The sequence below is a fragment of the Xiphias gladius genome, chromosome 9, assembly GCF_016859285.1.
Source record: "Xiphias gladius isolate SHS-SW01 ecotype Sanya breed wild chromosome 9, ASM1685928v1, whole genome shotgun sequence".
NCBI classification, from domain to species: domain Eukaryota; kingdom Metazoa; phylum Chordata; class Actinopteri; order Istiophoriformes; family Xiphiidae; genus Xiphias; species Xiphias gladius.
This window is the reverse complement of record NC_053408.1, coordinates 12,116,336-12,128,201: the sequence shown is the minus strand read 5'-3', so window position 1 is coordinate 12,128,201 and position 11,866 is coordinate 12,116,336. Positions and strand designations below refer to the sequence as shown.

Genomic DNA, 11,866 nt, shown 5'->3' with positions numbered 1-11,866 from the left:
AAGGGGCACGGTAGCAACTCAACAAGTCAGACGTCAACTTCCTGCAACACAGATTATCTGTTCCTCACAACCATGAGTTCCCAGTCACTGGGGCTTAAAATCATGTGTTTTGCTGGCTGATACACCTGCTGTGCGTGTAGCCCCCTTAAAAGTGACAAAGAACGATGTGGATGTACATTTTTATAGAAGGATATACAGTACTTGGCCTTGAAAGAACCGTGACCCACAAAAGATTACTCACCAAAGCACAACAGCAGACTTGAGGACAATTCGGTGATTTACAGGCCACTGTTTTGTAAATCAAAATAGATTTGGAGCATTCCTTTTAAAAGGACACACTGAATGTCTATTTATTCTTTAAAGTTTTCACCTTCTTTTAGACCATATGTCATTAAAAGATAAATTCACTTGTAGTAAAGCACATTGGTCAAGCTGAGGCACCTAAATCCAGAGGACCCTGACACACAAAACCATAATGCACTGTGTCAACCCTGTCTTCATCTCTTGCGTAACATTGTTGAAAGTAAACTTTGGCTCCCTCCACTGGTAGTACCAAAAAAAAAAAGACACTGTGGTTGGGTATTTTACCGTGTGTAAATCAAATATATCCAGGACATCAGATTTGAAATGTTTTGATCAATTCTGTAACATATCTGTCAGTTAAACCTTTAACACACAAAACTGAACAAGCAGACTGACCTGCCTTCTGAGTTATTATTGTCTTCAGTGAAAGAATCCATGAAAATCATAAGAAGTGGAAAGACCTTTATTTTAAAATATGGTTCAATGTATTTAAACATTTTATGGTTAAAAGAAATTAAATATCCTATGATATGAGTGACAAAGGAAAACTACAATACAATACATTACATGGTAAAATATTTTTAAACATTGCTAGTTTAAACATGCTGAATAACAGCTTGTTATCAGTAAGTCATGAAAGAGGTTACACATAAACAAAATACTCTTAGTAACACAAAATAATACATCAAACAACTTTAATGTAGTAAACATTTTACACAAATTATATTGAAATATGCAGAGGGACCTAAAAGGGACCTGATTTGGAGGAAGAACCTACATTTTACTGGAGCAAAAAGAAACTTGTCTCATTCACAAAAGCTTATGTTTAACATAGCATTAGACATAAACTAGACTCATCACAAACCTCAAATACTTTACATGCAAAACAATTACCTGTAAATTCATAGACAAGAGAGACATTAGCTGGGCGAGAGAATGATATCAAACAACTCCTCATTTCACGGCATCAGTTTCTGGTTCAATGACATTTAACAATGAGATATTGTTAAGAAGATAATATTTTAAGGGATTGACAATAAAAATACTGAGAAACATGAAAAGACCCATAGCGTATCCCATATCCCAAACTTTCACAAAGATTAGTCAAGGAAAGACAGGAATATATGATAACTTATAATTGGTCAGAATAGAGCTCTATACAGGTCAGTGTGGTGGAAGGACATAACTTCTCTATGGTGCAATAATATTCATTACTGGCATTTCCTCACTCATTACATAAGGCCAATGCAACCATTGTGCTTTTGTTCATACAACTCTTATGGGGGGGGGTTTCCAACATAACTTTAACAAGTTTTTGATGTGGGTAAATGTCACCGTAGGATGAACCTTGGTTGTTCCTCATTCGTTCAACCATCTCTCTCTGTCCTGCATGTAGTAAGGGTTGGTCTGGCCCTGGCTCCGAGCATACGGGTTGACCTGAGGTCGACTCTGGGCATATGGGTTCTGAGACCGTCCCTGAGCATGGAGGCTGCTCTGCGGTCGAGACTGAGCGTATGGGTTCATGTCATCTTGGTCGTCATATATCTGTTATAATGAAAAGAAAAATGTGTTTATGAGTGAATCTTTATTCCTGCTGAGAGATTTCATTATGTTGGCTATTTCTGTCAAATGAACTAAAACCCTTCAAGGAAAATTGCTTTTACATTTTATACTTTAATTTACTCTTCCTACCTTCCTACCTTCCCCCCTTTGCTCCTCTTTGTACATCAAGGACACATAGAGGCATGCTCACCAAGTTCCTGCTCACAGGAATCAGATTTTGCCTGCTGTTGCTTGGAGCCATCTCCAGGTTGGTCCTGCTGCCCCAGTTGCTGGTGGTTGTGGCCCGTGGGATTCTAGGCACCCCTACACCGCCAAAGTTTGACCCATTAAGTGAGGGTGCCTGGTTGTTGGCCAAGCTGCTGTTACTGTTAACCAATGGTGACTTGGCTGGAGAGTGACTGACGTAAGGCTTCCCGATGTCTGCATTTCTATCCTTTTTGGAGCTCCACTTTGAGGATCTAACAGATAAAGGAAAAATACATATTACTGTCTACTGTCTATTTTACCACATGATTGTATTATAGTCCATATTTGACATTTGTAAATGTGTTTTTCTTTAGGTCAAATTATTCACCGAATGTTTTTATTAATGTTTAAAATAAAATGACACATTGAAAACACCAGGCCACCTTGTCACAATAAAAAAGGTTCATAATTCATGTACCTGGTTACATAAAGGTTAATGTGTGACGTGAGTGAGAGAGGAACATGGCACAGACATGGCAGAGGCAATAATGAGTGATTGGAAGTGGGTGAATGACCAGATAAGAACCTCACTTAAGTGTCAGTACAGGCAGAAGGATGAGTGCGATGAGCAGCAGTCCCCCGAGCACGGAGCCAGTGATTACCAGCGCTAGCTGCCACGCTAACAAAAACACACAAGACAAGGACAAAGACATTAATGACAAGGCTGGATATTAAAATTACTAAAATAGCAGCTTTCCTACGATACTTTCTCTAAAAATAAAACCTATAAACTGCAGTATTTTAATGTTTTAATCCTCGTTCAACTATGTAAAACACTTTGTTGTTGTTGTTGCTGTTGTTGCTTTCGTTGCTGTTGTTGTTGTTTGTTGCTGTTAAATGTGGAGTTTCTAGTTCAACTTCATCAAGTTGACAAGCCCAGAGTTCTAACACAATTTACTTGCCTTGCACTGATGTTGAATATAAATATTCTGGCTAATGTGTTCTGGCAGCATGAGGTTTCTCCCAGAACAACATTGCATTTGCTAGGAGTTTCATGTGACCATGATTTGGTGAGATAATGTTACTCCAGCAGAGGAGATATTTACATTTGTATCAATCTATCGCTTATGTTACTTACCATTCCTCATAAAGTGGCACAACTGATCTTTCATGCATGTAGCCAGCAATTTTGTATCACTATTTTCAAATGGTGACTTCTTATGTTTATGTCTTAAAAAAGATTGTGATTGTGTAATTTTTTTTTTTTTTGTTGTTTTTTGCTTTCGCCGTCAAACACATACTCACATTCATTGCAGTTCAAACCAGAATAACCAAATGGACAGCTGAAAGACAAGTAGAAGTTAATTTCACGCTTTCATTCACACCAACGCTTTCTACAAACACAGGCAATAGGTAGGTAGGTAGGAGGGAGGGAGGGATGGAGAGAGATAGGTAGGTATATAGAAACTGTTAAATTTTCAGAAAGTTATGACATTTAAACACTTACCTGACACACGTGAGAGAATCCTGTGCTTGTTGACCACTGGGACAAGCTGCAAAAGTAGAAAACGATGAAGTAGTGTGTAGTTTGATTAAACTAAGATCATCATATAACACACATGCACGTTATCTCTCTCCAACTCATTAAATGCCCTTACCAATGCATATTCTGCCACTGAAGTCCGTCCTAATGAAGTTTTCCCGACAGGGACATTTATAAGATCCATTTTCTGATGTGCAATTTGTAGTTCTCTCATCACAGGGATTGTTACTACACAGGTTTTTCTCTTTAAAGGAAGGAAACACAAGAGAGAAAAAATGCACAAAACTGAAAAAATAACAACAGGGTATGAATTGCGGACTGAAATGTACGGTATCCTGGTAGCAGTTGAGAAATACCATCAGTAAGACATTATTACTCATTGGCTGAATGATACTCTGCACACCGTACAAAGATCACAATATGTGCAGAAATGTGGATGTAATCAGATTTTAACATCAGGGCTTTGGCAGTATTTTAAAACGCTACACCCACCTTTTAGAACTTTGGCTTATTGGTCACATTACCCAACTGCCTATCTGATGAGAGGGCTGGCACGAAAATAGACAGCTGAAGTGTGCATGCTAATGATTTATCATTCAATATGTTTAATAATACTAGGCTGCTATCAATTATCTAAAGGGTATGGTCAATCCCATACTGTGTATCATCCTGACACTAGCCAAAAACACAAGATTGTATATATGGGTAAATCAGCGTTTATACCCTAAAATGTCATGTAGAAGCAGATCCATGCAGTATTCCTCAAACAGACTTCTGAAAACGCTAATTGTCTGTAGTTTATTCTAAGTAATGGCAGAATAATTGCAGAACAGAAAAATATATACATACACATTGTATGTTACTGATGGTAAATGTAGCAAGCACACTGAACAGCACTATCCAACATAAACACAGAGGACATTTTGATGTCACAGTAAGGGAATTGATCATTGGGCCAAAACTCCCTAATGAAGGTGCGGTTCTTCATACATCACAGCTACTGATAGTTCTGTATATCACAGCCCTAACTTTGAAATCTGTAATTTGTAAATCATGTTCTACCGGCAAACAAATCTGACCTGTTTAAATATTATTATGTAAATCTCACATATATACTAGGTTTGTGTGAGAAACTTACCCTTGAAAGATGCACCTTGCAGTAGACCCTCGCGTCCACTGGCATCAACCATCTTCTTTTGAATTTCCGTTGTTTTGATTTTAGAATTTTTGTTGAAGATAATCTCGACAGATGCACTGACCCCGTTCCCTGACCTTGACTCAACTTTTCTCTGTTCAATTTCCCTTTATGGACAAAAATCAGACTTACTGATGATTATATTATGCAATTATGAAGTGCAATATTCTGTAACTGTACTGCAAGAAGTATGGTTTTGGTTAGATAGACAAACATTTGGTAAATAGCATTGTCATTCTGAGACTTACTGGAGTTCCAGCACTGTAGAATTAGAGTAACCATCAGATGTATTGAAAATAGTTGTTAGCTGTGTTGTGGAAAGAAAATATCAGTTTGTTTCGGTCGTTATCTGCTTGGGAATGCTCACATTTCATTTCTGAGATTATTTTGTTTCGATAGATATTGTGAAGTAACAGTACATTCATCACCACATGAATTAGCTTTAATACTTCAATGTAGCACAGGTAAGTTAGATAAAGGATCATTGTTGTCAAACAGTTCTTCAGGGTGTTTTTCCATCAAAACATCAAATGTCTCAAATGGACAAAGTAGTGGAGGATTTATTTATAATTTGTTATTTCCTCCATGATACAGCTGGCATTTACTCTTTGCTGTTGCACCAGATAATCCCAATAAATCACAGTCAGCTGTTGGTTTGAAGATCAACTTGAAAATGAATTAACTGTGTGCGAATCATGGATAAATATATCACTCCAACAGATAGATAAGGGGTATCAAAAAACATACAAGCAATGGGTGTGCATTGTATTCCAAGCCCAGTTTTTACAAAAATGTCAACGAAGCCACATTAAACAGAAGGGATAACCAATGCTTACCTCAGCAGTAATCTTTTGTGCAGCTTCTTTAAATTCTAGTGATTCCTTGTCTCTCATTTTTTTATCATATGGTAATCCAGGCAGGGCTAGTTGCCCAGGGAAAACTTTGGCTGAAATATAAAAATGTAATCTTAAGAAAGATGTATATACCGTATTTTCCTGTCATAATCATTTATTTAAAATAATGGTTCCACGATTTGGGAAATAAGCCTATTTGCTTTCTTAGATCAAAAAATTGCTCCTTTTCTCAAATCTGTGTGTTAAATATAAAGCTACAGCCAGCAGCCGGTTAGCTTAGCATGAAGACTAGAGACAGGGGAAAACAGCTAGCCTGAAATCTCCTCTGCTTGCCTTACAACCTCTTGGTCATGATAAGGCTTCAGGAAGTCACTGCTCCCATCCAAGATGTCCTGGACATAATTCCCAGAAAACAACCTCATTGTGGTGGTACGCAACCAAATACTTACCATTTTCACAAGTTTTGCTGACATAATTGTAGTTATCACCTGGCAAGCACAAGCATACAAAGGTTTGGTTGGCACGAACTGCACAGGTGCTCCCCTGGCCACATTGGTTTATATCACAAGGACCTTTAAAGTTGAGGGAAAACACACACACACACACACACACACACACACACACACACACACACACCAATATAAGCATTTACAGCATTATTTGAGCAACTAAAACCAATGAACACTAGGATATAAGGAAATTACAGAATTTGGACTGTGGTAGAATTAAGTGTAGAGGTTGTAGCTGTAGGAACTGGTGCTGCTCTTGAAGAAAGTGTTGGTGTTGTGGATGAACCAGCCGAACCTGGTGCTGCTGTTGAAGAAGGTGCTGGCGTTCTGGATGAACCAACCGAATCTGGTGTTGTCGCAGAAGGTGCCAGTGTTGTGGATGAACCAACCAAATCTGGTGCTGCTGTTGTAGAAGAAAGTGCTGGCGTTGCGGATGAACCAACCAAACCTGGTATTGTTGTCGGAGAAGGTGCCGGCGTTGCAGGTGAACCAACCGGACCTGGTATTGTTGTCGCAGAAGGTGCCGGCGTTGCAGGTGAACCAACCGGACCTGGTGTTTTTGTCGCAGAAGGTGACCGTGTTGTGGATGAACCAACTGAACTACGTGTTTTTGTCGAAAAAGGTGTCGGCGTTGAAGATGAATTAACCGAAATACGTGTTTTTGTTGCAGAAGGTGCCCGCATTGCGGATGGACCAACCGAACCTGGTGTTGTTAACAATGGTTCATGCGCTGTGGATGAAACAGGCCCAATCAAATTATAAAACAAAGAAAATCAACTTTACTAAAACATTTCCCCAGATCTGGTAAAATAATCTGTGAGATACAGGAGGAAAAGACAATGATTTATTTCTCTTAAAAAATGAGGGTGACTTTTCAAATTCACCGTGCTTGGATAATGAAGCCAATGCCAGTCATGTCAAGATAGAATAATAATATAGCTTTATGATACAGCAGCATGATTATAGGGGATTACAGGCAGTGGTTCTCCTTTACCTGAAGATAAATAGCAACGAGCATTACAGTTTAAAGGGTGGATGGTAAACTAGGTGTGGCCCAGCTATATTTTATGCTGACAAACTGAAAAAAAGTCCAACTGTTCACTCTGTAAAATTCATAGTCAGGGTTATCATATGTTTATTTTTGTAACAGCCTGACACAAAATAATAACCAATCCACTAGTTTCATTGTTATTAAAGTTTTTATCATAATCATTGGATTACTAGATTAGATTAACTCTTTGCAGTCTAGAAACAATATCCAAGAAACATTTGCACTGTGGTATGATCAGGGATTTATAAGAAATCAAGGCTCTGAAATTCAGAAGCTGTTCATTATGGTGCCAAAAAAGTTGACTATGAATCACATCCAAACTAAGTGTAAAGGATTTTCAGCAATATTTCACATTTATATGGAAGATCTAAATGAAAACAAAGCAAACAAAGACATAATGTGAAACACAATACACAATGTCTTTCCTTTTTATGTAGTGAAATTTGATGAAGTTACAAAACAAGGGTCAAGTAAGGTATTTCACTGTAAGTGAAAGCATATATATAAAATATAACAGGTTCTACATCTGCTCCTTAAAGCTCACTTAACGCTCATTTAGGTTTCAAACTTGTTAAGCATTAACCAGACTAGAAGAGTCTAGATCTATAGACTTCCTTGATTGGAATAGCTTTCCAAAGGGTAACAACAGGGTTAACACACTAGTCAAATATTTACATTTGCTTGTGTGTGCACCAAACCAATCCAGACATTAAAAAATGTCTTTAAGCCAAAGCTTGAAGCAATTATGCAAATTTTGCCTTTATTGTAAATGTTGATTCATAAATAACTGAATATCTGGATTTTTAATTTGTTTGGGAAAAAAGTAAGCTAAAAAAACAAAACAAAAAAAGAAAGAAAGTGAAAACAACAAGCCAGAGAAATTGGATACACTGGTCATTAGAGGGAACTATTTTGTTTGAACAGGCACAAAACAGAAGACAACAGTGCCAGTTCGTCATTAGTAGCTTTCCACTTCTGACTTTCAAGGGTATCAATAGATAAACCATACAATGCCATATATAAAATCACCTTTATATCTACTACTTTTTGACAACTTTTTAAAACATCAGCTGTGTATGGAAAATATCTGTTCTTTGGTAGAAAATTACTGAAATCTAATATTTAATAAAAATTTTAAGACACAATCTGGATTTCTTATTATTCTGCCGCAGTTATAAAGTTTACATGATAACTGAACTTGCAATTATTTGAGCTACCCCTGCTTTAAGAGACTTACAACTTACAAAGATTTTGAAAAAATGTACGATTTAAAGTTAATACTTAAAAGTCCAACTTACCAAGACAGGCTACAACTAACGAAAGGAAAGACAGGAGTTTGAATTTTCCAGCCATTGGAAAGAACTTGAGGACAAAACTGCACCACAAGGAATAAAAGAAAGCCAGTGAGGGCTATGAGTGGAAGAGGCCTTAGTGCCCTAAAATCTTAGACGATGAGGGCTCAGGTGTCCTTAACTGGCAGTTTTAATCATTCGCCACTCCTCAGAGGGCGGGACTCTCTGCTAAAGTAAATCTTCCACCCAGAAAAGAAGACTCAGGGGCCCACTTTCCATGTCCCCCTGCTTTTTATCTATTTACCAGAAGTTCATGACATATATCTGTCTTTGTCAGTTTGTTTTTGTTAATGACGTGTGTCATAGAAAAAAGAGCCATAAAGAGGCCAGTTAAGGCTGAGACAGAGATGACCATAGGCGCCATAAACAGACACTATAGACAAATTTCAACCACACAAAATCCAAAGAAAAGAAAAGTTGGCCATGCTGTTTTTTTGACTCATGATCTCTGGGAAGCGCAGTGCAAATTCATCTCAGCAACCACTTAACTCAGTTATCAAAAGCCCTCTTGAAATTACACAGGGACATGCGACATTGCTAAAATATTTTTTTTGTTGGCCAAACTCAAATTCAAGGTTCATAAACTGCAGTGGCCACTCAAGTTTTTGTACAAAAATACACACTCTGTCAGACAGGCACGCTTTCTGATATGTTGTGCTACATGAGATAATTTCGGCAAATAAATTGTGTTACACTAAATGTAATAATGAATTTATTATGAGGTAAATAAACTTAGCCAATTATGAGAAAATGAGGTAGGGCTGCAATGAACTGTTATTTTCATTATCAATTAATCTGCTAATTATCTGGATTAATCAATTAATTCTCTGACCTATAAATGACTAAATTATATTGAAAAGCTCCTGTCCAAATTTGGCCCAAGGCAGCAAATTCAAATGTCTTGTTTTCTCTGACTAACATTATGTAACCCTAACGTATTTAGTTTATTGAGAAGCTGCAACCACTCCATTTTTCTTCCTCTGGCTAAAAATAAATAAATAAATAAAAAGTATTAAAATGATACAAATCGATGATCCAAATAGTTGCAGATTAATAATTGTTTCAAGGTCAGATAACATTGTCAACAACACTCAAAGCTTCCCATATGTTACAGTAGATCATCTGAAGACTCACAATCTTAAACCTGCAATTGAAATATAATCATCTAAACGATACATTTACTTATCACATAGATCAAAACATACAGTAAATGTCCATTGTTTTTCTTCAGCTGTCTATTTGCTTAAAAATGTATAAAAAACAAAAAAATGTGTGGTTTAAAATTCGAAACCTGCGCAAGGCACACATTTAGTGTTTTCCTTTACGACTGGTCATTTCACAAAGCTTTCAGCACTAAGATTGTGAAATATGTTTAGAGTTCTGGTTCACTTGAACTCTCCTGCCTCTCAAACTAAACTGGCATTTACTTAGGGACTGTGATGGACTCCTAAAAGGGTTTATTTTTGCTTTCTTAATATAGAGAGTTGCATTTGAGTAGGAACCTAGTAAAATGGTTCCTGAAAACGCAGTCAGTCTGAAGCCAAAGTTGATGGGAAACACAAGAAGGAAGCAATGGTGTCTGCCCGTATGGAGTCGGTGATCAGAATAAATAAATATGTAGCCCATGTTCTGGATTTGCAATGTGCCCGGGTCAAACCACATCAAGACTAAATGTCCGCTCAGGTCAAGACTGTGTTCTTTCTACCAGATGACGGGGTTAGAAAGATACCAGTTTGTTGAATTAGGAGGGAGCATTAAAGTAGAGGACAGAGTTTACTGACAGGAGCTTTTATCGGTGCGAAATATCAAACACATCCCATCGCACAGGGGCCGAGTGATGCCACGTAAAAAATTTTCCTGGCTGAATTTATCTACATAGCTTGGAATGTGTAAAACAAAATTGGAGAACATCTACAACAAGAATGAAACACAAAAATACTACCACAGTATCGTGACGAATGTACATTTATCATGTATATTTACTTGCTTTAACATCCATGCAACAGTGTTGCTTGTCATTAATAACACTGTTTACCCTTATAGGGTAAATAGCTTAATAGTTTCTAGCCTCGGACTTTATAGGTTACTGATAGAGGCAGCAATGAAAAAGAGGAACAAAGATTACATTCCTTTCCAGTCTTTTTATGAATTTATGGCAGTTCCACCTGTTGTCATTTAACCCTGAGAGAAACATGACTTCTCCACAGGCCCAGTTAAAACATGACCACAAAACACTACAGAAGAAGCCCCGTCCATGAAGCCTAACACAAGTACGATCAAAAATTCTAAAAAATGTTGCTTCAGAAAGTGATTCAGCCGACTTACAAAAGTGTTAGGGGAAACTAAGTGGCCAATAAAACAGGGTGGGATAAAAGATAACGTGACCTCTGATTACAATACGTCAAAAGATGTTACACAATACGACCTTAGTGTAGACAGTTAAACAGCTGGAAGAAAAAAAAAAAGACATAACATGAAAGTTGGAACATTTGGAATATTAACGTGTGTTTTAAACTGTCACTTTAAGAATAGAAGTCTTAAGTAATGCTTTTAAATTATTTTAAAGTTTAATGAGAGCTAAACTGCCATCCCACCCACACAAAAGGTTGGACTATCTCCAAGCTGACTTTGAGCCCAGCTTCATATCTGAATTTACACACGACTCAACTCTTACCCCACTTCAACATCATCATGGGTGTCAGTGGAAAAATGACTGAAATTAACTAAAGGGAAAAGTAGGTTAATAAAAACACATCTGATAAATCCATTTTGGGCATCCATCCTCATCAGTGCAAAATGACAATACTAATAATAATTTTTTTCTCTGTTTTCCATCTACACTAGGCTGGCATTTCTGACCATTGAAAACATAGCTTTTTGGAAAAAACGTGTTCAAACCCTGGATTGGAAACTGCTGTCACTCTCTAATGGACTAAAAAGTCTCTGAAATACATTAACTAGCACCGGACAACAACTATATCTAAATTATTTAGGTTACAGATTTGTTTAACATCAGTAAATTTAGGTCTAAAATTTCAGTTATGATAAGTTGAGAAACACATTAGACTTATTTTTAATCTGAATGTCAAATTTATATATATTTGAATAGATATAATTTAAAATTTAAATGTGTCAATACATTATTGGAATTCTCACAAAGTTGACGGTTTAGTCCTTAATAGAACATCACATTATATCATTATATTGATATCGTTATATATATCAACAATAGAACATAAATCCCACCAATACAGTTTAGACCACAGTTCCCATAAATCCCGCTGCTTTACTGAACAAAGAGGATTACACT

The 11,866-nt window shown here is 37.0% G+C and overlaps 1 protein-coding gene across 1 annotated transcript; it reads right to left on the bottom strand.

The window, feature by feature from the left end:
* Nucleotides 1–822: 822 nt before the first annotated feature.
* muc13b (mucin 13b, cell surface associated) lies at nt 823–8,629 on the bottom strand. Its single transcript, XM_040135534.1, has 12 exons — nt 8,503–8,629; nt 6,449–6,883; nt 6,094–6,216; nt 5,627–5,736; nt 5,039–5,097; nt 4,734–4,897; nt 3,711–3,839; nt 3,560–3,605; nt 3,358–3,395; nt 2,644–2,731; nt 2,057–2,324; nt 823–1,848 (listed from the first exon to the last, which is right to left on the bottom strand). The coding sequence occupies exons 1-12, from the start codon at nt 8,555–8,557 to the stop codon at nt 1,663–1,665; spliced, it is 1,701 nt and encodes a 566-aa protein (XP_039991468.1). The 5' UTR covers nt 8,558–8,629; the 3' UTR covers nt 823–1,662.
* Nucleotides 8,630–11,866: the final 3,237 nt, after the last annotated feature.

Coding starts and splice junctions, on each gene's coding strand:
- muc13b (XM_040135534.1), bottom strand. CDS start 8,557: ATGGCTGGAAAATTCAAACTCCTGTCTTTCCTTTCGTTAGTTGTAGCC. Junction 6,217..6,448: donor TTCTTCAACAGCAGCACCAG/GTTCGGCTGGTT, acceptor TCAACTTTAAAG/GTCCTTGTGATATAAACCAA. Junction 5,737..6,093: donor CAGCAAAACTTGTGAAAATG/GTAAGTATTTGG, acceptor TTTATATTTCAG/CCAAAGTTTTCCCTGGGCAA.